We start from the raw sequence: 23809 nt of genomic DNA, 5'->3' as shown, positions 1-23809 counted from the left end.
ATCACCAAAAATTTAGAAGAAAATAAAACATCTCGCTTTGCTCAAATGTCCTGAATTAAACGTTCACGTTCTTTAATCCATTTAATAAAAAAAAAAGAAGTTTGATTCATTCAATCTGGACTCAGCGATTAAAAAGAAAATTGCGCTTTTAACACCATTTTTTTTATTTTTGCTCTAATTAAATTATCTTGGAGCTTCTCCTTTTGAGGAAAGTTCCTTTTTTATAAACTAAACTAATTAACATAGAAATATAAATCACTAATATAATCAATATATATATATATATAGACTATATAGATCTATAAAATATATAGAAGTATGAAAACCCATAATATTGTTATTTAGAAAAGAATTAATAATTATGTAATAAAGTATGGAAAATATATTAGACCCTTTGTGCCCATTTCCCAACAACGATCTACCACCGAAGAAACAAAAAAGGTTTTTTTAATGGATAAATAGTTAATATAGCAATGCTACTAGCATTGTGTAACTAATAGAATAGAATAGGAAGTATATAAAAAATACGTTTTTTTTTAGATCATGATTGTGATGAGAAAATTATGAAAATTAATGAAAAAAAAAAAAGAAAATTTAGTGTGGAATATCAGCTGTTGGTGATGGATAAATTCCACTTGCTAGGTTGCCACTGTGCGACACCACCACTGACGGTGGGGGTGGTCGTGATGTGATCGGATACCAATTGTTCGCGGGACGATTGGGGTGTGGCTGATACTGGAAGGAGCTCGGGGGTGGAATGACGCAATACGGGGATGAGGAGACACCCCCATTGTCATTCCCCCTTGGTGAGGGCCCACAGGAGTTCCCACCACCTCCAGGTGCCATCATCCCCATTCCTCCTGCTGCTGCATTCATACCACCACCACCACAACCACCCGAAACTACTGGGCCGTGCACAAAGTTCCCCATGTCAACCACCCCATTATTCCCCCCACCACCCATCCCACGCGGTGCCGCCTGCGGGAAGATTGGGGGTGGCATTACAGTTACATCCGGACCAGTACAGGGTGCTGCTGCCATTGATGTTGGTGTCTGTGGCGGTGGGTAGTTTCCTGCCGGAGGCATCACCGGATACATTGGCATTGACATTCCTGCAAGAACAATAAAAAGTAAATAAATAAAATAAAAAATCTCCCTTCCGGAAAGTTTTTTTTTCTTTTCTGCAAAAACTACCTTGATTGGGGCTGTAGTACTGAGCACTTCCATAGGGATTCACGTGTGGCGATGTAGGCTCCCCATCGTAATTCGGATAGCCCCCAAAGAGAGGCGGTGGGGGGATGTTGTAAACGGGCTCTGGGGGATTTTCATTCTTCACCCCATGACGCTGTTCATGACGTGGCTCGTGGTACCCATGGCCATTGCCCTGATTCTCTCCATGATTACTCTTCCCATCTCCCACATCTCTGCCCTGATTTACCCCACAATTCTTCCCATAATTCTCTCCTTGCTGCTGATGCTTCCCGTAATAATGATAATTGTGCTTCTTCGTCGCACTCTTCGGTGTGTGCTCCTTGCGATGACGCTGATTGCTTCGATTCCCTGAAGAATGCTGCCCACTCACCTTCATCTGCTGACCATGTTGCGGTGTATTCTGACCGTGTATCTGATTCGGAGGCATTGCATTCATCGAAGGATGCTGCTGCTGCAGATCAGGATTCCCCTGAGAATCGCAATCAATTTTAATATTCAATGATTGCTGAACACAAATCCTCTCATTATTATCAAGATCTCCGGTGGGCATTTGTTGCTGCAGAGGAATCCCCTGAACATCACAAATCCCCATTATGGGTGTATTGAAGCCAAAATTCTCCCTCATATATGTGAAATACTCAATGCCGGTGTTGTAGAAAAATTGAATTGTCTTTAAATCATTCACTGAAAAGAAGAAAATTAATTAATTTTTTGACTAAAAAGTAATAAAATCGTGAAAATTTAATAAATTTTGTATATTAAAATTTTCTTTTGGAGAGAGAAAATTAACGAAATTCTCCAAAGGGTGTTTATCTGCTGAATATTTTGACTGTTTTTGCGAGTAATCCGAAGATTAGTGATTTCCAAAGATCTGAATATTTTACATTTTCAGCTAAAATTTAGTACTTCTTCGGATTGAATTTACTATTTTCTCAGTTTTTTTTAGTACTTTTTTTTTATTATTACGGGCTCCATCCATTCAGATGATTTCCCCTTTTTAGTACTTTTCGAGATTTAATTTAGTACTTATTCGCCTAAAATTTAGTACTCGTTCTCACCTTAATTTAGTACTTTTTCTGATTGAAACCAGAACTTATTCAGTTGGAATTTACTATATCTTCGTCAAGAATTTAGCACATTTAATTATTGAATTTACTTTGGATTGGATTTTCAAAAAAATACTAAAATTTAGCCCAAGTAATAAATTCAAGTCGAAAAAAGTACCAAATTCAATAGTTAAAAGTACTAAATTCTATCGGAAAACATACTGAATTCTAGTCAAAAACATAGCAAATTCTAGCTGAAAAAGTATACTGAATACAATGGTAAAAGTACTAAATTTAAGCCTATAAAGTACTAAATTGAATTTCACTTCTTTGGCTAGAATTTAGTACTTTTGCGCCTCAGTCTCTTCTACCAATTCTTGAATTCTTGAAATTCTCTTTTTTTATATTTACAGGTTCCATCCATTTAGATGATTTCCCCGAATTCTCTCTTTTTAGAGAGAGTTTCTATGGAAATGAGCTTGTGTAGCCAATGAGAATGCTTAAAATACGTGAGATAAACAAACACAGCTCTCTCATTGGCTGCACGATCAGCGTCAAAATTCTCTCTCTCGTGTGAAAGAGATAGAGAGTGTTTTAAGCATTTTCTCTCATCAAAATAAATCTTTTTTCTTGGAAAATTTTAAGAGGAAAACTTACATGGAAGATCGGCGGCATTTGGAGCTACACTCGGTACAGCATTGTAGTCAACATCCGGGAAGTACAACTGCCCATTGCACATCTGAGCAGATCCTTGAAGGTGCATGGAATTGGGTGATGCTGCGAGATGTGGCGGAGAAAGAGAGAGTCCCGATGCTGGACTGGGGGTGTGATAGATTGGAAGAGTATTGGGTGGTGGAAGTGGTCCGGAAGTTGGTGGGTACATCCACACATTCCCATAGCAGGGATGCATTGGCATCCCATACTGAGGTGGCATCATGTACATCCCTGCCATGGGGTCCAGGGGGTAGTACAGTGGCATAGCAGGTGCTCCGTAGGGCACCTCGTGGCAGTACTCAAAATCATCTTCGTAGAATTTCACATCTTCCTGCTTCGGCGCCGCATCTTCTTTCTCCTTCTCCCCACTTTTGGGCTTCTCCTCCGCGTTCTTCCCATTGGCACTGGTTCCTCCCGTGAGAGCCGGCATGGCTACAACTTCCATGGGATAGGGTTTAATCTCATCAAATGTGGTGTACTGCATGAGATTGCTGAATGTTGTCTTCATGCCCTTCTTCTGCGGACTCTCACCCCATCCATTGAGGCGTTTGTCATTCGTATGCCGCGGATACTTCAGTGGGACCATCCATGAGCGCCACTGATGCCCATTGAGGGGTTGCAGCTGAAGAATGGGAACACGATGCTTCTCACCCAATTCCTCCACAAACACTTCGCATGACCCGTTTTCAGGGATGTCCTGGATGTAGCAATTGTAGAGCTGATCCTGCGACGAGTGAAGCTTCACAGCACACCGCACGCCCACACGGAGGTAATTCCGATCCCATCGGAGAGCTCGTAGCTCCCTCCGTGTGTCTGACCACACGTCAAAATCAACATTCCTGTAGATGTAGGGATCGAGGGATTTGGCCACTTTGTACGGGAACGGGGTGATTTGTTCATTGAGCAGCTGGCAAACGCACGAAATGTCCTTCATGGGCAGCATTGAGGCCAACGTGCGTGAACGCGAAGGCATATCCTGAGTCTTCTTCTCCTTATCCTGCTTCTTCACCTTCGCCACGAATTCCTGGAATTGGGGATTGTGGAAGTTGCACAGATCACGATTGTTCAGCACACAATTTGTCTCTTCGGCTCGATCAAAGTAAAATTGACGCATCTCCCCGAAATCTTGGAACTCCCCGCACCATTTGTGCGTGGGATCCACCACGATGGACGTGGTGACACCATCGGGATCATGGAGCATCCTTTCGACGGCATAATTAATGTCCGGAAGCTTAAAGACGCCCCGATAGAGAATCTCATAGGCAAGGGCCTGGCAAAAGGCGAGATTCTCCACATAATCCACGTGGTAGATGGTGTCAAAGTGACGATCGGGCGTATAGAAGATCTGGAAGTCTCTCGTGTATTCCGGATTGTAGTCCAGGTACTTCCCATTTGAGCACAAATCATTCCCATATGATTCGAAGACGAACATATTTCGCCTGAAAGGAAGCTTCTTTAGAAGGTTCTCCGGATGGGAGAGAGCTGCAAGAGAAAACTCACCTGTATTGTGCTGCCAGAGCACGAAATTCAAGGATTCCCCCGTGGGTACGTGGCTTGGAGAGATCCAGGAGGTAATCATCGAAATCCTCCCGCACGAATTGGCTGTAGAAGGCCCTGTGGCGGCGCATGAAGCCCACACATTCCTCCCGGATTTGCAGATGAAACTTCTGCGTATCGTAGAGTTGCTCTGAGATGACGCGGAAGAGATTCGAGGAATCCCTGCCGGTGTGCTTCCGGTAGTAGCCCAACTTCTCCAAGTACTGATCATGCGGATCCGGCGCCTGCCTGCTCCCTGGGGCCACTGTACGCTGCATCATTTTGCACCTCTAAAAAACATTCATTTCCAAATTTCAAATGAAAGGAAAACTCTCAAATAACGGGATCATTCATCTTTATTTGCGCATCAAATCCCTCAATTTGGATAAAGAAAACAAAGGCAAAGAAATTAACTCAATTTCCCAACAATTTTTGCAAGAAATTCTCAACATTTTGACACAAAAATTGAGGAATTTCCCAAAATTTTCAACCAAATCGCAGGAACAAAGGGCGTCCATTTTGGAAAGCGTGTGGAGGGAAAATTTCCCCGGCCTTCCATGCATCCCACAAGGCTTTCCCCCAACAAATAACACATTTTTCACGTACCTTTGAGAATTTTGCGTGTGCGGCAGGGACAAAGGGGGTGATTTTTCACGATATTTTGCACAAAATTGCGAAACAAAGCAATAATAAAAAAGTTTGGGGTGATAAGAAAAAAACTCGCCATGAATTTAGCGACATCTGCAGGAATCGCGGAGATTTCGGCGGGATTTTTTTTGTTAGTTGGGATTCAAATTCAAGGAATAGTTTCCTGTGTTCTCCGCTTAAGCACTAAGGGGCGCTAGTGCATGTTATTTTGCTCAAAAGATGAGAGAGCACTATGGAATCTTCGTGTTATCTCGCTCACACTCTATGTTTTACCCAATTTTCCCGCATTTTCCGGGGATTTTTCCGTTCGGGTGTGATTTTTCCCGCATTTGGAAAAATCCCGCATCCAAAAGCATAAAAAATGGGGAAAAATCATAAATATTTATTTTCAAAATTTCCAGGGACAGCAGTGCATCTCTTTCACTCTTCTGTTTCTCTCGCTCGCACTACGTCCACTATAGAATTTTCTTTATGCTTTTCGTAAGGTTGCGGTGCAAGTTGATTTTGCAGACGATTTTTTGTTGTCATTCCAAATTCCACGAAAAAACAAAACTTTCTCGCCACTTTTCCGCATTTTCCAGCTGTGTCAGGATGTCCGGATGCGAATAAGGGACAATGAGCTCAAGAACAATCTTTGATTTACCCGTGGAAGACATTGTGGTGCCACATATTGGCAAATATCTCACACTGCGGGATTTGCTGACCTTCCGGAAAGCTTCCGTGGCATGTGAATATCTCGCTGATGCCATCCTCGGGAGGAGAACCAAACTAACAATCCCTCCCTGGATGACTGCTGAACACTTTGAAGTTATCACGGAAACATGCCATCGTGTCCGGAAGGTTGTTCTGGACGGTCTCGACTGGCTGACGGATCGACTCCTGGCGAAATTCCTGCAAAACAATCCCCTCCTCGAGGATGTTACAATTGATTCATGCTGTGGGATTTCCTCAAGAGGCCTCCGTCCTCTTGCCATGAGTCGCGAACTCCGTGTGCTCTCAGTGCCAAAAATTAAGTTCTGCGATGACTTCCTGCAGCGCTTGGGGCGTCACAATAGGCGCCTCCGGAAGGTGGATTTCTCAAATGTATGCAGATTCTCCCCAAAGTACCTCCAGAGCTTCCTCGAGACCCAACCCTGCCTCACTGTGATTGATTTGAGAGGCGCCCGGATGGATATTCATTCGAGTCTCTTCACAATCCCCCAAGTTTGTCGGGATTTGGAGGGTTTGTACATCGATGGGTGCTTTGGGGTGACTGAAGCTGCAATCCTGTATGTCCTGATAAACTTACCTTTAAGTCTTTTGAAGTAGATTCATTGAAATTCTTCCTATTTTCCAGGAATATCGTGAACAAATGTCCGAAATTCTGTGAAATCTCAATGGATTGCTACATCCCCCAGAGCACGCTGGACTACATAAAGAGCAAGGGAATCTATGTTCTCAGGAAACCCGCATATGAAGCAGAAGGATTCTTTATGTGATAAGAAATTGAAAAAGAATCCTAAGCGTAAGTAAAAAATCATGAATCTCATTCCCTGATTAACCCTTTCATGACCACAAAAATTCCCACCAAATAAAGTATTTAAGATCTTTGGATTTTTATAGGGAAGACAGGGTTAATACGGCTTCGATTTAGATGGAAAATCTTTTTTTTTTAATTTGATTGAATTGTAAAGTTTTAGCTGTGTTTCTTTCAGACACAGCTTTTGTGTACCGAGCAAAATCGAAAGTCGTCAGATCGGGCTCAAACTTGGGATGAGCACGAATTAGGGTCCCCACATTCCAAAAAACGTATGCGCCAAAAATTTTTTTTCCGGCCGTCCGGCCGTCCGTCCGCCGTGGTTCAACCCTAAATTGCAAGAGAACGGTAATAGATAGAGACTTGCGGTCAACGGCAAAGTCAAATTTTACCCCACACCCTTCCGTCCGCCATTTTGAATAACCTCAAAATTTTGTTTTCGCTATATCTCAGCCCCTGTAATAGCTAAAAATCTGAAATTTAGATATGTTGTAGGGGCCATCAAGAGCTTTCCAACGATGCCTCATTTTCGAAAATCGGTCAAGCCGTTTAGTCAATATGGCCGCCACAATTTTTCATCGAAAATCGACCATAACTCGAAAACGGCTTGACCGATTTTGATCAACCCGGGGTCAAATGAAAGATCTCAACAAACCCTACAACTCTCTAGACCACCAGAAGTTTCAAAAGTGACCGCTAGAGGGCCAAAAATCAAAAACAAAATTTTCGATGAGTTTTCGATGAATATCTCGAAAACGCCATCATCGATTTACTTCATTTTTTGATATATTATAGCACACTATAACATCTATTTATAAAAAAAAATTAAAAAAATTTATGTCGTCATTTTGAAAATATTGAGCTCCAACTTTGACATGTCATATCTCGGGTTCTACAAGTCCGATTTTGATCAACTCAAGCGCAAATGAAAGGTTTCGTGAAACCCTACAAATGTCTAGAACATTGCAACTTCGAGAAATGACCGCGAGAGGCGCTAAAGTCAAAATCAAAATTTTCGAAAATTTCGAACTCGAATTTTTCGAAAATGCCATTATCGATTTACTTCACATTTTAATATGTTATAATTGAGGTTAAGACCTTTCCAACGATAGCTCAAACTCGAAAATCTATGGAGCCGTTCCCGAGATACGGCGTTTTAAATATTTCTTGGGGGATGACTTTTCAACTTTTCCCAATTTTGCGCAATTTAAATGAATTTGCGTTATAGTTTGCTCTCACAAAATTGGTACACTGAAAGAAACACAGCTCCCGTAAGCTTGGTCAGCTTACCAGTACATTTCATTTTAAAATTTTATAGTTTAAATGTGTCTATGCTAAAAATTGTAGATAAGATTAGATCCCGATTGCTATAAAAAAGATTTTCCTACCAAATCGAAGCATATTCGTAACAAACTTTTATAAAAACTTGAATCAATTTATAACAAAATAATTTTAGAATTCACGTTTTAAATTTTACTAGATTTTCAATGAAAAATAAGAGATTTTAAAAAATAATTAGGAAATATTTGGTAACAAAGACTAATTAGATTTTATAGGTTCTAAGTCCTAAAACAATTTTAAGATTCTCAAAAAAAATATTAATGAAATGACTACAAAATTTTATAACGAATCTGTGTCTTGGCTAAGTTGCCAAAAAATGTTTTTTTTTTCACTTTTATCAAAATTAACATTTTATCGCGAAAATTGTACATAAGAAAAACGTTTTTCTACAGAATTGAAATCTTCCACATTTTTTCCTTTGTTGAAAGTTCTAACAATTCATTCAAAATTTAAAAAAAGAAAAGAAAAAAAAACACAAATTTTACGTTTAAATGATTTTTATTGAAGCACCAGAACAATATAATTGATCTGTAAGTTTCTTCTTTTCCACATCTAATGCGAAATTCCATCTGTATATAATATTTATAAATGCGATACAAATCTCGACAATTATATATCAATTATTTTTCGTTTTTTTTTTCCTTTTAAATATATATTTATGAAAAAATATCAGTTAATTTTGGATTACGTCTCAGTAGTTTTTTTTTAAAAGAAAATGACTCCACTCTGACGAATGATACAGAAAATACAAAAAAATCTTCATCACATGTTATAATAAAAAAAAAATGTTTCTCAATAAATTTTCCTTTTAAAAAATGTATAAAATACAAAAATAACTGGAAGGTGTGAAAATTGATTTTTTCTTTCTTATAAAGGATTATCATTTTTTTTTCTTTCTTTTATCTTTTCAATACAAATATTTCTCGATTATTTTTTAGTTTTAATTATATTTTATGTTACTAATACATAGAAATATGCGTGGGTTGATTATCAAGTAGTTGGTTTAAAAAGAGAATTGTTTTTTTTATTCTTGAGAACATAGAGAGAGAAACATGCAAAAAATAAAAGAAGAAGAAATGCAGCAGAACAAACAAATACAATAAATTGATTTTTGATCTCCTAAATTATAAGAATATAGTTATTAACATTAAAAAAAAATACAGAATTACATGAAAATCATTAAGATATAATTTACGAAGGTATTAAAAATGAAAAAGAAAATGCCTTTTTATTATAAAAAACACCTGTATATGAAAATATATTAGAGAAATTGTATTTTTTTTGTATTAAAATATTCGGAATATATAAATTTTCGATGTAAATTATTCTTTTTTTTTTCTTTTTTGATTAATCCTTATCTCATGGACTTTTCGGGTCTTTTTTATCTTTACTTAAATATCTCTCCCTCGGGGAGTGCTTACGCCGTCTTCTTTTCCTCATCGATGACATCTTTGGTCGGCAGTGTGTTCTTTTCGCACGTTTCGGTGTGCTTCAGCTTGCCCTGGTCGAAGTTTTCAATGCCAGAAATCAACTGCTGCACGCCTTTCTCTTGCTGAATCACTGCAATAAATTTCCGCGCCACAATTGCAAAATTTTATCGTATTAAACCAACTCTCTCTCTCTCTCCCTCTTCCTTTTTGTCTAAAGATCATAAAAGTTTTTTTTGGGCAAAAGGGGAATTTATCTGTTGTGAAAATTGTGTTTAATATTCTATTCGTTTTTGGAAGATTTGCTCAAAAATGAAAACTGTGTCGTCAGAAGTGTGAAGAAGCATAAGCTTGAATGCTTTATGCACTGTAAAAGCTAGGAAACACACTTGTGACGTCATTGTTTGTATTTTTAGGCTGTTGTAATTTTCTCGAGCATATCCCAGAAGAGAATAGGCCCCGTTTTAGCCAGAAAAATCGACAATTTGATCAGAAAAAATTACAATTCTCGGGGAAATGATCCAATTTGTCAAAAAAAAAAACTATTCCTGGACAGAAATTAAATTTTCCCTCAATAATTTATCCATTTTACTGATCAAATGGCACGTTTTCCTAACTATTCAGAATTTTCTCAGGAATTGAAAATATTCTTCAGAGTCTGATCAAATAAACTTTTTTCTGACTAAAACAAAAAATTCTCTGGACCAAAATGGAATATTCCTGTGATGAAATGGAAGATTTTTCTGTCCGAAAGATTATTCGGAAGAAAATTGATTTTTTAATGAATTTCTGACGATTTTTTTAATCAAATTCTAACCTTTGGTGATTTTTTTTGTTAACAGTTAACGTTCATTTTCTAACGTTTTACTTTTTTTTCTTAAGTTTGACGTTTCTTTTCTTACGACCTTTGACATTTTATGAAGTTTATAATGTAATTTTCAGCCTAAAAATAATTTCTTTAGCTATTAAAGAAAAAAATAACCTGAGCAGCTTAAACTTTCAGGGCGTTAAACACCCAAATACCCTCCCTGATTACTCCACTGAAGTGAATAGAGTGCTTTTACCTTTCCATGAATATGTTTTAATTCATTACAAAATTTTCTGTGATTGCATTTTGTAAAAGTTTGTCATCAAAGTAAATAAATTTAATTCAGAGATGAAGGAAAAATCAAGAAATCCGGTATAAAAAGTAACAGATAAATGCCCCTTTTTTGCACAAAGAAAAATTGCATCCTCACCTTCCTGATCTGGCAATGGATTCTTCTCTTTGGTCTCGGCGTGCTTCAATTTGGCCGTGTCGAAAGATTGGATTCCTTGGAAGAGACTCGCCTCCCTCTTCTCAAACTGCACATCTTTTTTTTTTTATTCACAAAAGAAAGAAGCAGAAAAAAACAAATTAATCTATTTACTCACCGACTTAATATATTTTAATTAAAGGGCGGGGAAGGTGCTCTCTAGTGCATCAGAGAACACGGTGTGAAAAATTAAATTGGAATTTTTGAAAGAGTTTTTTTAGCAAAATAAAAAAACGCAAACAGTATTAAATTCATTGAAGAATTTAATTTAATTAATTTGCATTCCTTGTCAATCATTAACAATGATTTCATGTGCAATTGATGGCGGAATTGCATGTTCATTGATCGTGATAAATTGATTTTATTTCCTCTTGAAAAAAATAATTTATTTCTCTTTGCAAGGAAGGGAAAAATTTGTTTGAAAATTCGTTTTTATTCAATTTGATTTTAATTTATAGGGAATTGGCTCTTTCTTCATTTTTTTTCTGCTTTTTTGCATAACAAAAAAAGAGCTTTTATGCTGACATATTAAAATTTCCATCGTCAGCTGGAAACTGTGGGCGATACAAAACTTTCTTGTGGAAAAAAATTGGGGAGAATTGACCTCTTTCTTTGTGGAATTTAGCTCGCTTCGCTTTTTTTATTTATCCACTTTATCCATTTCTTCTATGGCTTAATTTGCATTTCTTTGCAAAATTAATATAATATTAAAAGCAAAAGAAACCGGAAAATACCGTCAGCATATTTTTTTATCACACCAATTTATTTTTCTTTAAGGAAATCTATGATAATTCTTATATTTTTAATTTCCAATAAAAGAATAATTAATTAATTTAGAAGCCTCTCAACATACCTTCAGCAGTTGGCATAATTATTTTTTCTTGTGTGTTAACATCTTTCATTTTGGTGGTATCGAATGAAGCCAATTCATTGATAAAGTCCTTTCCCATTGTTGGGTAGTCCTTGGTAGTTGGTGCCTCCATTGTTAGACTACAAAGAAAAAGATCAACAAAATAACATTGAAATTCATTCAATAATCTCTAAAAAAAAAACTTCTTATTTTTTCTTCTTTAAAATAAATAGAAAGTATATATTGTACATTATGTACGTACATAGTCGGCATTATTTTATTTGTAACTTTGTGTTTTTTTATTCATTTCCATTTTAAGAATGAAAAATGCTCGTGGTACTGAAACTGGTCTCTTGCTCCTTATAAGTCAAACCACCGGAGCACTCTCATTTGGTCGTTTTCATGGCAAAACCCGTGCGAAACATGGGGGTAAAACCTCTCACTGATTTTTCTCTCTCTATAATCCTCAATCGTGTGATAATTTCTCAATTTATTACCTTGTTTATGATGTTTCTTTAACTTTACAAAAATTAAATTAATTTTTTTAAGCTTCTGGCTAAAAATCTTTAATTTTTCTGCCAAAAAGTAATTTATTTCAAACAGAAAACTCCGCAAATTGAAGATGATTAAAGAAATGTTGAGTTTTCAGGTTGAAAAAAAAATTCCCTCCTTTTGACATTGAGTATTTAACTGTTCACAAAGCTGCTGGAAAGTCATTCTCGCGCATTGTGCCAAGAGAGTGGGATGTGGTTGGCTTACGTGATTCCATCTGAAAGGTTCAGCACCATCAAAATCTTGTTTGCGTCTGTATTTATTGGATATGAAAGTCAGTGGTGCATTGCCACACTTGTACCATACAGAAGTGTTCTTTCTTATGGTCGTTCTTTCGGTGATTAAAAGTCGAAGGAACGTCGCGCTGTCTAAGCTATATAGGAGAGTTTTTGGAAAGTCAGCAGAATTGCTTAATCCGCACATAATCCAATTTTTTTTAGATATTCTTGAAAGGATTTTGTGAGAGAAGGAAAATCTATGAAAGAGAAGTCTGGAAAGAATCTTCATCTTTTGAATTGAAATCTCTTAATAATCTCTTTGTTTAATTATTCTTCACTGCAGTGGAGACGCCTGGGGCTATATTCTCTAAGAGTGAAGAACTCTCGTGATAAACTCCTGGAAGGCTTTTTGCAGGGAAAAAGTGAGGAAAACTTCACTTGAGCATGATCCTCTAAGAAAAATATTGCATCCGTGACAAACTCCCGTAAGATTTTCCCGGTTTTCACGTATATTTTAAAGCGCTAAAGCCTTCAGAAATTTATCACGGGAGTTTTTCACTCTTAGAGAATTCATACCCTGGTGACTCTCACAGGTTAAATTATAAACGTAAGATAGAACTTTTACAATTTTTTCAATTTAAAAGATTCTAAAGAACCTTAAAACTAAATTGAAAGTTTCTCAACATTACTAACAATCTTAATAAATGTTAATTACTTCATACAGTTTGGTTGTTTACTGGAAATTGAACCTTAAAAGTTCTTAATTTTTCAATAAAATCAAATCAGCAATATAATATCCAATTTTTGATGGAAATTTAATACTTTTTTATTCAAGAAAAAAAAAAGAGGAAATAAAACTCTTTTGCTTTGTACTTTTGAATGGAATGTGCAAACTGTGCAAAATCACTGCGAAATGTTTTGTACGCATCAACAGCATAAAATTACACCCTGAAGATCATCCGTTTCGCACAATAAATTAATTTTCTTGCTATTGGAGCATTCAATGCGTTCGCGTATGTTCTTTTCCTTCTGCAATGCGACTTCTTCGTAGCATTTTTACCCCCAATGACTATTTGGAATTACCGAGTCTGTGTCGAAGTTGGAGAAAAAAATGTGACAAAGAAGAGGGAAAAAGTTGATTTTCAGCTTGTATAGACAGAGAGATGAGTCAGTGCGATGCGTATAAATTTTGAAGGAGGTTTTAGAGAGACATATAAACCAGTTGCGCCCAAACTATTTATAATTCCCCCATCATTTACCCTGTAAGATGCTCCCTTTAACAATTTCGGGGGAGTTTGTTATTCCTTCCTCAACTACAAACCCAAACACTCGGGTGAATCCCTTACTCAACAACATTGTATTGATCCAAGGAAGACAGTCGCACGCAATGAGTGTCTGCACAAGTGCTTCGTTTAATGCTTTTCCTGAATTTTTTTCGAGATTGAACATTCTGCCATGTTTTGGATCATTTTTTATACCAACTAATCTCACAGAAAAGTACAACATTGTTGGATAAAAAAAGAAAAGAAGAAATAACCACAAATGGAAGAAACAAACCATCATCAAAGTTCAAGTTCAATGCCGACATATCAAATCACAAATACGCAGAAGCGCAGACACAGAGGAAGAATAAAATAGATAAAATGTCTACTAGTGCCCATGAACTCGCCAAAAAAATATCCTATTTAATTCATGTTGTTGTGATACTAATAAAAAGAGAATTGGATTTGAGAATTGAACGTTGTTGAATACAAACAAAAAATTGCAATGAAACTCTTTTGTGAATTATTGAGTTAAATTAGAAGCATCTGCAGTAATAAAACATTTTTCAGAATTTTAATTCTTGATTAAGAAATTTGATTTATTGCCCCCTATGTTGCGGCTGGAGCAATAAGAAAAAAAGTAAGTATAGAGCAGGAGAAAAGAATTAAAGAAAAAAGAGTTCCTCTCCCACGCTACGGCAATTTCTTCTCCAACATCCCACACTATTTAGGCACCCATTGTACAACATTTGCGACTCAATAACCCATGTTGGGTTACCCATAAAATTCATGAACTTGCGGTGATTTAAAAAAAATCTTCCTAATGAATTGATGAGTTGAATTTTTGCGAAAAATAAAACTATAATTTAGTTTAAAAATTCAATACATTAGTACGGCTCAAGCCATTGAAAAGGAGTTTATTTGTTTCTGAACGAGTAAACCCCCAAATTGAGGAAATAATCAAACGTAAGAAATCGCGAAGAAAATCAAAATAAAGAGTACGAAATGGCCAGAGACTTCCTATTTTCTTCTGGGATTAGCTGGGAAAAGGCATGATATTTTTGCCTAAAAATACTAACTATGACGTCACTATTTGAGATTTTTTGTCCCTTACAGTGCATGAAGCATAAATATATCTTGGAAAAAAATATCAACGAAGAATTAACTGGAATGTTTCATGATGCGTTGAAAGAGACGAAAATCAGAATGGTGACGTCATTGTTTGCATTTTTGAACAAATGTTTGTTCTTTTCAGGACCCCGGTGGAAAATAGGAAATCAGTTTGACGATTTTTTATTTTTTTAGATCCTTTGCAAGATATCGTTTTTCTTAAATTATTTTCTTGAATGAGGATAGTAAGAGTTTAGCTCACAAAAAAAACGAATATACTCGTTTATTTGACCCTATTCACCCTCTTATAATTATAGAAGAGATCTGTGGTAAAAAGGTTGACAAGGAAAGGCTCAAAGTATACGAGATAAAGCAAAATCTTGTTTTTAGACATTAGATCCCATTCAGAGGCCAAGAAACATTTGAAATTCGCTTGAAATCTTTAAAATTAGTTACTGAAATTTCAATGATTTCGACCAAGAAAATCTTGAAATTTAAAGAATTTCTTGGTCGATAAATAGGAATAATTCCTAATGGAAATTTTCAACTCTACAAGATTTTTTAAGACTTCTTCTATTTTAATTTTATGAAGAATTGACATTTTGAGATCTTCCTAAAGGTTTGTATGACGTTGTAATAAGTTAGCGACTGTGTTTTGTGATGTAATTGTGAAAAGTTCGGATCGCAGTCGGGGAAAAGAAGAAAAGGTTAAGGTGTTGTGCTCATCCGCGACGTTTCGATATATTTAATATCATTGTATGACGTTTTTAACTCCTAATCTCTTCACTAAAAATTTAAAAAGGTTTTTAAAATGTTTCTTTTGTGTCTTAACGAACTTCCATCCCAACCTTATATTTAATTCATAAATGTAAGAAAATATCAAAAGTAGTAGAGAAGGGTAGACAACTGAATATGTTATAAACAATTTAATAATTTTAATGGCAATTGTCCACAAATTTAGCTACACGTTTGAGGGATTTTTAGGAATTTCCATAACTGAGAGTGAGAATTTTTTCATGATGAAAAGAACGTTATAGTACCGTTTTAATGGCAATTATAGAGCAAAAATTTCCCTCACACTTTGTCACAGAGATTTTTTTTTTGTATATAAAATTCTTGTGCTATGTTTTTTTCAACAAAATTGTATGTGGTGTACATATTTTTTTATTTAAATAAACACCATTGATTAAATAAAGGCATGTTGAAGTGATTACGGCTGTTTTCTATTTTATTTTTAAATACATATAGTTCTCCAAAAAGCACGCTTGATAGCCCAAAGCTGACGTGTTACTGATATAAAGCATATAATGCTATGTATATGTGCTTAGTGTACACATTGAGGTGCTATTATCTTTATCAAAACATAATTCTTTTTTTTTTTGCACAGTGCAGTTTTGCGAATAAATGATAAACTCACAGAAAGACACTCAAGAATGCTAGAAAAGTGAGGGAAACGTAGTTTTTTTTAAACAAGAAAAAATGTAATTTTTCCACGTTTTGTATTTTTGTTGCCTTCTTGCTTTCACTTCACGCTTCCTTTCAACCGTTTGCTGGAGAATTTTTAGCAATAAACATAATGAAACATTGTAAGATTTTCAGTGAAAATAAAATTCATAAAAGAAGGAGAGAAGTGAGGAAAAAAAAGAGAAGGAGATGGAAAAATTCTCATTGCAAATTAACATTCCAGCTGCTTTCTGGAAGAAGAAAATATATAAAGTATGACTCATTTGGAATTCAATTCTTTGTCATTCTTTTTTTTGCTTTAACAACATACAGTTTTTGGGCTTCCTTTTTATTTTATTTCACTTGTGTGCACACATGCTTGACATCTAAACCAAAAGAGAGAAATTCACCAAACAGCGAAATATTCTATTTTCAAGGAATTTTTTTTCAGCACAAATTATTGGAGTTTTGCTGATTTTTTTTTCACTGAATTAATAAAGCAATAAATTATTCTCTTCAGTGAGTGAAAGAACCCTATCGGTTCTTAACATCTTGTTAAGCTTTCTTGTAAGACTAAAAGAAGAAAAAAATTAAAGATCAAACTGCATGATGAACTCTCAAGTTATCATGAGGAGAGTCAAGTCAAGAAGACTAAAATTTACACAATTCTGCTAGGGGAACGTGGCCCAAATCGGACCGCCGCCCAATTGCGACCGCCCCTTTTTCTCGTAAATGACGAAATATTATAAAATTAGTTTCACTACATTATGAAGATATTATAGTAAGATAATGTTAGCGCCTAAAATAAATTAATTTGGTACACAACAGGACTAATAAAAAATCAAAATTCATTTTCAGCACTTGGCCGACATTTTCTGATTTTAGAAACCAAGTTGATATGAGTTTTTTCCCACTATTATGTCTCATATTATGCCGCGTTTCTGTAGCTTAGAGGGTCTAGTTTATTACTTGATTTACAATTTTTTGAAAGATTTTAGGTATTTTAAGTAATTAAGTGAAAATGTAATACATGCAGAATGGTCTAATTGCGACCCCCAAAATGTTTCAATTCGGACCGTCTATTTCCACCACTCACCACGGTAAAGCAGCCGCGCATGCGTGTAGTGGTGTGGAAGTGTCTCTCTCACACAGACCGCGCTGTGTTTTGATTTCGGGAAAATCAATATTTTTTCACGTTTCTTGAAAGTTTTTTCGCAGTGAAAATGTTCCTACAGCCAAAGGGGAGTGCAGTTAGTGTAATTTACGCATTCCTCAGAAGAATTTTCGTGGATTTTCTGCGAATTACGTCAGTGAGTGCGCAATTGTCGGTGTGTGTGAAAGTGTGTGTAGTCACCTCAAGGGCGAAATGTCAAAACAAATGTGGGGAAGAATGAAAATAAATTCTTGATTTTCCGGCTTTTCCGGGTAATTCATGGCAGTTTCCCTATTTATAGTAGTGATAAATGTGATCTACTAGTGAAAAACCCACAAATTACGGCAAAAAAAGGGGGTCGCATTTAGAACACTCGGGGGGTCGCAATTAGAACACCGTGGTGAAAAAGTGCAATTTTAGCAACTTTTTTTAATTCCATTATTACTCAGAACAGGTAAGAGATAGAATGTTTGCATCTATAGAACAAAGTTAGCCTATTAAATGACCTTTCCAATGGTACCAAACTTGGGAAGATTTAATTCATTTTAATATGACTTTTTTCAATCCTTCTGAAACAGAATTTAGGGGGTCGCAATTGGGCCACGTTCCCCTATGCTTTGTTTTCATTCGCAAAGTACTCATAAACTGCGACAACTTTATCTTCATTCTCGTATAAGAAAGCAAGATAATGCGTTTTAATCATTTTTTTTTGTTTGATAAAGTCTTTCATGAATAATCCAAAAAAAAAGAAATTTCTTTCTCAATTAATTTTATGATTTTTTTTGACTCATTCCTTTGAATCCCTCACCGACTGATAAATATTTAAGTTGGAAAAAAATATTCTTCAATATTGACTTTCCCTCTTCTCTTTTTCCTATTTTTAGATTCAAATTATTGAAATCTCTTTGATTGATTGTTCAATTTTTTTGCCTAATCGATTAATTTGAGCGCAACTGATAAGAAACCACTAAAATCTTCAAGTAAAAAATAATCGCACATTGCAAAAAAGTTCAACAATCTTTAAATGATTTGTAAGCTAAGGTAAACGATAAAATTGAGAAATAAAATGAGTCAATTTGTTCCTTTTAAAAGTCTCATCTTTCTTTATCACTATGGCATAGAGAAAGAAGTAATTTTCCAGAAAGTATCACCCTCTTCCCGAGAGTGATTCTGTCTACAGCCGACCGGATGCCTTATCGTGAGCTTTGTCGGAAGCACCCGCAAGTTAAATGCGTCGTCTTGTATAGTGCTTTGAGTAATAATTTCGATAGTCAAACTCATTTTCATTCGCTTTTCTTTTGGTTCTTCGTGAGTGACACACAAAGCGACACTGAGAACCACGATGGATTCACACAGCAAAAAACAACTGTTACTTTTCTTGAAGATCCCCCATAAGATGATTTTCTTACATGCATATATAGCACCGTCTTGATGTTTGCATAAAAAGTTGCTTAACGAGTTCCAATATGATCTTTTTTCCTCTTCTTCATCATTTTATCCACAAACATACAGAAAAAGTAACTTTAATGTGATTTTATGTATACGATAGGGTAGCTCATACTCAATCAATAATTACACAATTTAATTCACTTTTTGTAAAGTAAAAAATTCACGAAATTCTCAATTAAAAAGGGGTAAAAACGTCTTTGCAAAATGCGCAAAAAGCCAAATTAAAAAATTAATGTTAATGAAATTTTTTAACACATTTCGGACCTCTGGACATTGATAATTTTTATACGCTGCAAAATTATATTATGCAGTTTTTGTTTGAAATTTACCCGGCTGGATAAAGTTGAGTAGCTCTCATTGTGAGTTTTTTATTGACGTGAAAAGTAAAATCAATTTTTATGAAAATAAAATTTTTATTTCATTAAATTAAATAATAAATGCTTAGTTATGAGGTTACAATTATACAACAAAAAACTGAAATTTCCAAAGGATTGATTGAGTTGAATTGAATGATTGAATCGTTAAAAAATAATTTTAGTGCTCAAATAAAAGGAGTTTCTCAAAAATTAATAAATATTAAAATTTAATTGAAAACAATTTCTGCAAACTAACGACCAATCGAGCAAACTTTTTCTACTTAGGTATTATTTTATTACACGCCACGTAAAAAATAATATTTAAATGTTAATTCATCACGAAATGAATCTTCAAAATTTTATAGAACTTTGAATTTTAAAATGATTTTTTTTTCAGAATTAAAGCTTTAGTTGTAACTTGAATTTAAAGCTCTTCCAGAATAAGGATTAAAGATTTTCTTTTAGAAAGACTAAAGCTTCAAGTATAGATTTCTTCTGCTTTTTTGTCTATTTGCTCAATCATAAAGTCTGTTGTTGGTTACTAGGTGGCTATTTATTTTATGAAGTCTCCATGTACCTCAGAAAGCTCTAAATAGACTCTCAATTTGACCGATTAAATCTAATTTTCTTCGAACAAAAAGAATAATTTCCTGATCAAAATTTCTTTTCCCACAAATTCACTTGATTTACTTATTGTATAAATTTTTGAACTCAGATTTGGCAGAATTCATTTTTAAAAAATATGTAAATTAATTTTGATAAATGTAGATAATATCTTTGATCACCCTATATTAATGATTTCTGCTTGGAGCGAAGAGTGTTTTTGCTTAAGCTGTATTTGATGAAGAATCACATTTAGCTACAGTCGCAATAATTTCACATTGAAGATGAGTCACAATCAAGATATGTCTTACCTATATATGTATATATAGTCTTATTATTTATACATTTTCTATGGCATAATGCGATTGAATATAATAAGAGGCAAAAAGGAAGAGGAGGAACATGCGGGACGAGGAAATCGGAGAGACAATTGGATATTTTCACGCCAATATTGGAATTTATAGATCACGACGATGTCTTCTACTAAAAAAAGATAAATGTTGTTCATACGATGTCTCTCACTACATACATTGGTCAAGGATACTTTGCAATTGTGCCTTTGTAGGTCGTAGCATTGGTTTTTTTTTCATGATTCACAATCCATATGGTAAGTACGACTTTTTAAGTAAGATTTACGAATTAAATATCATGTGTCGTGTGTGACAAATCTTCTATGTCTCGTTTCGGGGAAGAAGGAGCTTCCTCAGCAGAAGAGGAGGTGGGGATGTTTTATTTACACTTTCATGCAACTAAATTGCAATAACATTCTCAATGTATCGAAGCTTTTTTTTCCAACTTCTTCTGTGCTGTGTGCAACTTTTTTTCCCAATCGAATAACGATTTCCATATTTGGGATGTGATTTCACGGTGTCTCGAGATTGTGTTGGTCAGCCTCTCTTTTAGAGATGAAGTCTCGTGTTTGCTTATAAAAGGCATTAAAATTGAGGCCAAGACAGTGAATACAAAAAAATCGCACATATGATCCCGTTGCACCAACCAAATGATCCCCCAAAGATGCATTTTTAGGGAAATTTTTAAGAAATTTTCCTCTGTAATTTTTCCTCTTGTTTAGAGAATTAGAAAATGAGGGAATTTTCTGAATTAAACTGTTAAAAGATTTAAATTCTAGGTGTGTGCATGATCTAATTAATTCCCTGGTTAATTTAAAGATCTTGGATACGTTTTGAGGAAGAGATAATAAAATATTTCAATATTGTAGCACAAAATCGACTCTATTCACCCCCTATGACGGTATTAAATTGTCTTTAGAGAACAGAAAATAAATCTAAGGTCAAGATTTTATAATCTTCGTCTAGACTGGATCAAATCTTACAATTACAGGTGAGCACAGACCACATTGATTCACCTTTAATGCAAAAATATTGATACCAAAGTAATTTTCAATATTTTAATTAATCTTTTTTTGTAGGGAAATAGGGTTCTTATCGGTTTAATGATAAGAATGCAATAATGGCCACAACTGTTTTAAAAAAAAATCCCTTCGGCTCTTGTAAGATTTGTTTTAAAAGAGAAGAAAAATAATTCTAAATAAGATGTTTTTGTGCTATAAAAAAATCAAATAACTCAAAGAATTTGAAAGCAGGAATTCTTATTCTAATTGTAAAAAAAATTAAATTCAGAAAATGTGATTATTATTCAAAATCAAATTTTAAACAAATTCTGAAATAATTTAATTTGTAAAATATATGTGGATATCAACGATGTGTGTCTAGGGTCCCATAAACATTTTTTTGCTGAGAGTATTTTAAGAATTAAATCTTGTTTATAACCATAAGTTATTTTATTTGGCTGCCTCATATTATGTATGTATTCCACATTATGAGTCATAAGAAAAAATAAAAATGTCTCAGAATCGATTAAGCTTATGGACAGTTCTGTTTGTGTCTTGGCTGCCATAATAATTTTAAAAAAATAGAAGCTTTCTATTTAAATTTTTCAAAGTAAACTCTTATGTGTAAAATACATTTAAATTGATTATACAATTCAACAAAAAAAATGAGAGAAAAAACAAATAAACAACCCCTACCCCTCTCCCCATATTCAGTACATCATTTTCATGTTACATTTTATGTTATTTTATTGAGTAATTGGTGCACCTGGTTTTTTTCTGTCTACTCTGTGAGGTAAATGTTCTTCATATATGGGGCCTTAATTGATGTTCTCAAGATTAATTACTCGAGAGGAGTACAAATAAAATTAATTCAATCATTAGAGAAAATGTCTAAATTGCGTTCCACCGTATGGACCTCAAAATTGTACAAAAAAATAATTTATTTACGAGATAAAAAAAAATCCGATAGAACTTCCTTCTTTTTTTTAGCAAAAAAAAATCTTCTTTTATTTTAATTCAATTTTATGCTTAATTTGTATGCCAATATATTTTTTTTAAAACATAAATTTCTTGTTAAAAGCAATGAAATAAAATGTAATGAAAAAGTTTATTTAAATGTCTGTTTTTTGCATTAAATTGTGCAATTTTTCGTGGTATTATCATGGCGAGAAATTCAACTGGAATTGCCTGGTACATCGACGATGCTATATAAATGGGGAGAGAGAAGCATTGCGCGTTGGATTGGCTAAATTGAATTTGCAGACATTTTGCCTTTGCAAAATTTGCCTTGTTGTAGGAACTTGAGTGCTCAGAGAACTCTCAAAATGGCATAAAAATACATTCAAAAACGAAAATTCCTAATAATTATGCTGATGAGAAATTCAAATGGAATCTCATGATAGCGGTTCATTAAACTAATATAAAACCAAATGCGGCTGAAATGGGGGATTTATTGAAAATTCTTTTTTGTGTTTGGTAAAAAAAGAGAATTTTTTCCATCATGCGCGCGGAAGAATTGTAATTAAAATTCAAGAGTGGATGCTTCTTCCTTCTGGAAGCCATCATCATCCCTGCCCCATACAAATGACCCTCTTCCGTGGTTGACCTTCTAAAGTAAAAAAAAAACGGCGCGGGGCACTGTGTGGAAAATTGAGGTGTGCACACACGGCTGGGGTTCGCGACACATAGGACGACGCAAAGAAGACTTTCTGTGAAGAGAGTACAAAACGCCAAAGAAGCGAGTTTCATGGATGATGGCATTTTTAGCCGGTCGGGAGACGCCGCCGCCGCCCAGAAATTTATATCTTGAATCCGGTTTAACATGCATGGAGGTTGCTCCCGCATTAAACCCGATACACCCTCAAACCGCCTTCATTTTGCTCTTTTCTCCCGAATTTTTGCAATTTCCCACAAATTTTTGCATTTTCCACAAAGATTTTCAAACATTTCACCGCAATTTCAGCACCAAATGGCCCCCGGTCAATGGCACTTCCTCCATTTGTTTCGCCTTCTCTCATGCAATTTTTTTCTGATCTTTTTTTTTCGCGCAAGAGTCACAAAATTACAGACACACAAGAATCGACCATCTGCTGGTTCATTTATCCCACAAAAGTAACCATTTTCAATTCATTCAGCCGGCATTACAAATTCACCAAAAAAAACTCGATTAATTGCAACATTTAACTCTTTAAAAATTAAATTTAAAGAATGTTAAGGTAGAAAGAATTCAAGAACTTACCTTGGGGTAAAAAAGTCTCAAAAGTTGATTTTATAAAAAAGAATTGAATTTCTTCACAATTTTCACAGCACTTGGCACTTGGATGTTACTTCGCTGGCGCTCTGAATACAACTGATTCTCTGAACTCCACAGAAGGCAGAAGAAACCGGCTGGAAGTGAAACATCTATCTATAGGGGAGACCGGGGCTAAAAAAGTCACTTAAGGGTTTAGAAAAAGCTCAAAATATCATATTTCCCAAATAGATAAAGTGAAATGTATAGCTCATTTCTATAGGTTTACTGGTCTATAACTCTTTCTATCTAGTCTATCTAGCTAGGAAATATGATATTTTTGGCTTTTTCCAAACCCTTAAGTGACTTTATTAGCCCCGATCTCCCCTACAATAAAGAAAGGTCTCTCTATAATTTTGTTTCTGTTCAGATATGCATTTCTACACTGCCGTTCGCGATGAAAATTGGTACAGAGACTCCTGATACCAGGTGGTTTT

The 23809-nt window shown here is 35.0% G+C and overlaps 3 protein-coding genes across 5 annotated transcripts; 1 reads left to right on the top strand and 2 right to left on the bottom strand.

Moving 5' to 3' along the window:
- Window positions 1-140: 140 nt before the first annotated feature.
- LOC129788825 (protein ovarian tumor locus-like) lies at window positions 141-5242 on the bottom strand. Its single transcript, XM_055825204.1, has 5 exons — window positions 5115-5242; window positions 4473-4798; window positions 2916-4411; window positions 1195-1896; window positions 141-1112 (listed from the first exon to the last, which is right to left on the bottom strand). Exons 2-5 carry the CDS (start codon window positions 4787-4789, stop codon window positions 595-597), a joined length of 3033 nt encoding a protein of 1010 aa, XP_055681179.1. The 5' UTR covers window positions 4790-4798; window positions 5115-5242; the 3' UTR covers window positions 141-594.
- A 394-nt stretch (window positions 5243-5636) lies between these two features.
- Window positions 5637-8516, top strand: LOC129788823 (F-box/LRR-repeat protein 15-like). Of its 3 annotated transcripts, none has more exons than XM_055825202.1 (3): window positions 5660-6424; window positions 6493-6660; window positions 8406-8516. In XM_055825202.1, the coding sequence occupies exons 1-2, from the start codon at window positions 5772-5774 to the stop codon at window positions 6632-6634; spliced, it is 795 nt and encodes a 264-aa protein (XP_055681177.1). In that variant the 5' UTR covers window positions 5660-5771; the 3' UTR covers window positions 6635-6660; window positions 8406-8516. The 3 variants fall into 3 exon arrangements, with proteins under 3 accessions (XP_055681175.1, XP_055681177.1, XP_055681176.1); XM_055825201.1 differs by lacking the exon at window positions 8406-8516 and adding an exon at window positions 8153-8391; XM_055825200.1 differs by lacking the exon at window positions 8406-8516 and having other exon boundaries at window positions 5637-6424; window positions 6493-8167.
- LOC129788824 (thymosin beta) lies at window positions 8493-23453 on the bottom strand. Its single transcript, XM_055825203.1, has 4 exons — window positions 23322-23453; window positions 11589-11725; window positions 10679-10792; window positions 8493-9573 (listed from the first exon to the last, which is right to left on the bottom strand). Exons 2-4 carry the CDS (start codon window positions 11716-11718, stop codon window positions 9431-9433), a joined length of 387 nt encoding a protein of 128 aa, XP_055681178.1. The 5' UTR covers window positions 11719-11725; window positions 23322-23453; the 3' UTR covers window positions 8493-9430.
- Window positions 23454-23809: the final 356 nt, after the last annotated feature.

Source organism: Lutzomyia longipalpis, chromosome 2 (assembly GCF_024334085.1).
Source record: "Lutzomyia longipalpis isolate SR_M1_2022 chromosome 2, ASM2433408v1".
Lineage (NCBI taxonomy): Eukaryota > Metazoa > Arthropoda > Insecta > Diptera > Psychodidae > Lutzomyia > Lutzomyia longipalpis.
The sequence above is the reverse complement of the archived record's forward strand: the minus strand, read 5'-3'. Positions and strand labels throughout refer to the sequence as shown.

Coding starts and splice junctions, on each gene's coding strand:
- LOC129788825 (XM_055825204.1), bottom strand. CDS start 4,789: ATGATGCAGCGTACAGTGGCCCCAGGGAGCAGGCAGGCGCCGGATCCG. Junction 4,412..4,472: donor GCTCTGGCAGCACAATACAG/GTGAGTTTTCTC, acceptor GCTTCCTTTCAG/GCGAAATATGTTCGTCTTCG. Junction 1,897..2,915: donor AAATGCCGCCGATCTTCCAT/GTAAGTTTTCCT, acceptor TCTTCTTTTCAG/TGAATGATTTAAAGACAATT.
- LOC129788823 (XM_055825202.1), top strand. CDS start 5,772: ATGAGCTCAAGAACAATCTTTGATTTACCCGTGGAAGACATTGTGGTG. Junction 6,425..6,492: donor GTGACTGAAGCTGCAATCCT/GTATGTCCTGAT, acceptor CCTATTTTCCAG/GAATATCGTGAACAAATGTC.
- LOC129788824 (XM_055825203.1), bottom strand. CDS start 11,718: ATGGAGGCACCAACTACCAAGGACTACCCAACAATGGGAAAGGACTTT. Junction 10,793..11,588: donor AATTATGCCAACTGCTGAAG/GTATGTTGAGAG, acceptor AAAAAAAAAAAG/ATGTGCAGTTTGAGAAGAGG. Junction 9,574..10,678: donor TCCATTGCCAGATCAGGAAG/GTGAGGATGCAA, acceptor AATTTATTGCAG/TGATTCAGCAAGAGAAAGGC.